At 42.8% G+C, this 2,500-nt stretch overlaps 1 protein-coding gene across 1 annotated transcript in view; it reads right to left on the bottom strand.

Moving 5' to 3' along the window:
- Positions 1 to 858, bottom strand: part of LOC132844055 (sodium/potassium/calcium exchanger 1-like) — a 7,318-nt gene extending 6,460 nt beyond the window's left edge. The window contains exon 1 of the mRNA XM_060867216.1: positions 658 to 858. Within this exon, the coding sequence (XP_060723199.1) occupies positions 658 to 763 (106 nt within the window). The 5' untranslated portion in view covers positions 764 to 858. The remainder of the gene's footprint in view (positions 1 to 657) is intronic.
- Positions 859 to 2,500: the final 1,642 nt, after the last annotated feature.

Here is a 2,500-nt window from a genome sequence, read left to right as displayed (position 1 = left end):
GAGGCTTGTGTAGATACTCTGACACACACACACACACACACACACACACACACGCGGTATACAGAATCAAGTTCATACAGCAGTTTTCTCCAAACATGTTTCTCATGCAAAGTTTCGGGATTCAGATCTACATGAAGATATCTACACGAGACCACAGAGCTTTGTGTGACCTCGTGTTCAGCTGATCAGCACTGGACACATGATGCAAATGCACTTGTGAGACATTTGAATTGGATTTTGAATAGACAAATATTGTGCCTGAAAAAAAAAAAAGAGAAACTCGACGAAACTCCTTTTAATGGTGAAAAGTGAAAGCGATGTGAAAGTGAAAAATAAAAATAAATAAATTTAAACACGGCATTTCATAACTCTTTGGGTAAGTACTGGTAGGTGTGTGTGTGTGTGTGTGTGTGTGTGTGCGCCCTGTAGAGAGTAGAGAAACATCAACATGGACAAAAATGACTACAGTAGGATGTTGTGTGATGTCCTGAATCTTTTCTCTTCTCTGTGAACACAAACCTCCACCAGACCGTTTACTCTTCCATAAATATAACTCTCTCTCTCTCTTTCCCTTTCTCTCTATAACACCAGTCAAATCGACTCTCCTGCTCATGTCCCTCACTTCCCCACAGATTTGCCCCTGATTGTTTACCCTACCTTCCTCTGTGCCGCTCTGCGGCGTCGCGTCCTCTCCGGCCGCCGGCTCGGGTTCAGGTTTGTGGTCGGTGGCTTCAGAAGGAGGTGCTGCTTGAGGGTCAGCCATTGTCTCCTGTGCTGGAGATTCTGAGCTGAAGTCCGTCCTCTCACCTGCACTCGTGTGTGGTTTAGAGTTCAATGAGAAAACACGCAGTCGCTCTCTCTCTCTCTCTCTCTCTCTCTCTCTCTCTCTCTCTCTCTCTCGCACGCCCTGCTGGAATACTGACGAGCTTTTTAGGTACAGATACGGAAATGCGACGTATGACCATATATGTACAAAAACTGTACCGAAGCATCGAAATTAGCCAGTGGAAAGATTTTATTTGACTGCATCCAGACTCTAGTTTAGTCATATATACAGATATACAGTTATATAGTCAGTGTGAATCTTGAATTCTGGCTTTTGTGTATCTGCTTAACTCTGTAAGATCTCAGGTTATATCATTTAAATTGTTGTGTTGTGTCGTGTAGTGTTGTGTTGTGTTGCGCTGTTGTTTCTCTACTGTAGTGTTCATGGAAGTGACTTTAGGTTCATATTAATCATCTCTCTCAGGTGGTTTGTGGGTGGAGTTTACTGATAAATACGTTAGTGATGTCACCAGGTGATTAATTAAGAGTCATTTCAGTCTCCATTAATGTGTGAATCGTGGCTTAATAATTCATTCATTCATTCATTCATCTTCTACCGCTTATCCGAACTACCTCGGGTCACGGGGAGTTTGTGTCTATCTCAGGCGTCATCGGGCCTCAAGGCAGGATACACCCTGGACGGAGTGCCAACCCATCACAGGGCACACACACACACACACACTCTCATTCACTCACACACTCACACACTATGGACAATTTTCCAGAGATGCCAATCAACCTACCATGCATGTCTTTGGACCGGGGGAGGAAACCGGAGTACCTGGAGGAAACCCCTGAGGCACGGGGAGAACATGCAAACTCCACACACACAAGGCGGAGGTGGGAATCGAACCCCCAACCCTGGAGGTGTGAGGCGAACGTGCTAACCACTAAGCCACCGTGCCCCGCTTAATAATATAATACAATATAATATAATATAATATAATTTAATATAATATAATATATACAGTATGTAGAATGTTAGAAGGATGTTCTTCTAAGGTCTAGAACTGAGGAAGTGTCTGGATTACTGATGTTCTTGTTCTGTTACTGGTCTTTAACTGTACTAATTTAACCCGAGTTCATCTCACAGATACAGACGCTGAGAACCAGGTGACATCATCTTCCGTCCTCCTGCCCTGCAGCATCCTGTTAGATATTAGACTGTACGCAGCCTGATTCCACTCTAAGATACACGTCAGAAAGAGCTCATAACCAAAAAGGTTAAAATATCATAAGGCAATATGTTTAAAATACTAAATGAATAACCTTGAGTAATTGTTAGCATGGGAGCAGCAGCGGGACATCAAGGACCTTCAGTGAACAAAGGTATACGTGTATACGACCCTCTGCGTGATGACACCTGTAACAAAACCACGTCAAGATTACTATTTAAAGACATCCGGCTAGACGGTCGTAGATACGCTGTTCTTACACACGATTTGCATTTAAAGTGAAACCCCATTTAAACTACAAAGAGGGAAAACAGTATAAAGTTTCTGAGCATTTTCTACATTTCTATGGTGGTTATGTACATGTAGAAGGAGCCCTCATCGAGAGTGAGTTATCCTCATTCTGGTTCAGAAGGTCAGGAACTGGGAGCTTTTTAATCATGTTTTAATCATCTTAAAGAACATGTGAAGTGGTAGGTGTTTAGACGTCGTTTCTTTAGATG

This window comes from Tachysurus vachellii, chromosome 4 (genome assembly GCF_030014155.1).
Source record: "Tachysurus vachellii isolate PV-2020 chromosome 4, HZAU_Pvac_v1, whole genome shotgun sequence".
Lineage (NCBI taxonomy): Eukaryota > Metazoa > Chordata > Actinopteri > Siluriformes > Bagridae > Tachysurus > Tachysurus vachellii.
This window is presented reverse-complemented; position numbering and strand designations above follow the sequence as displayed.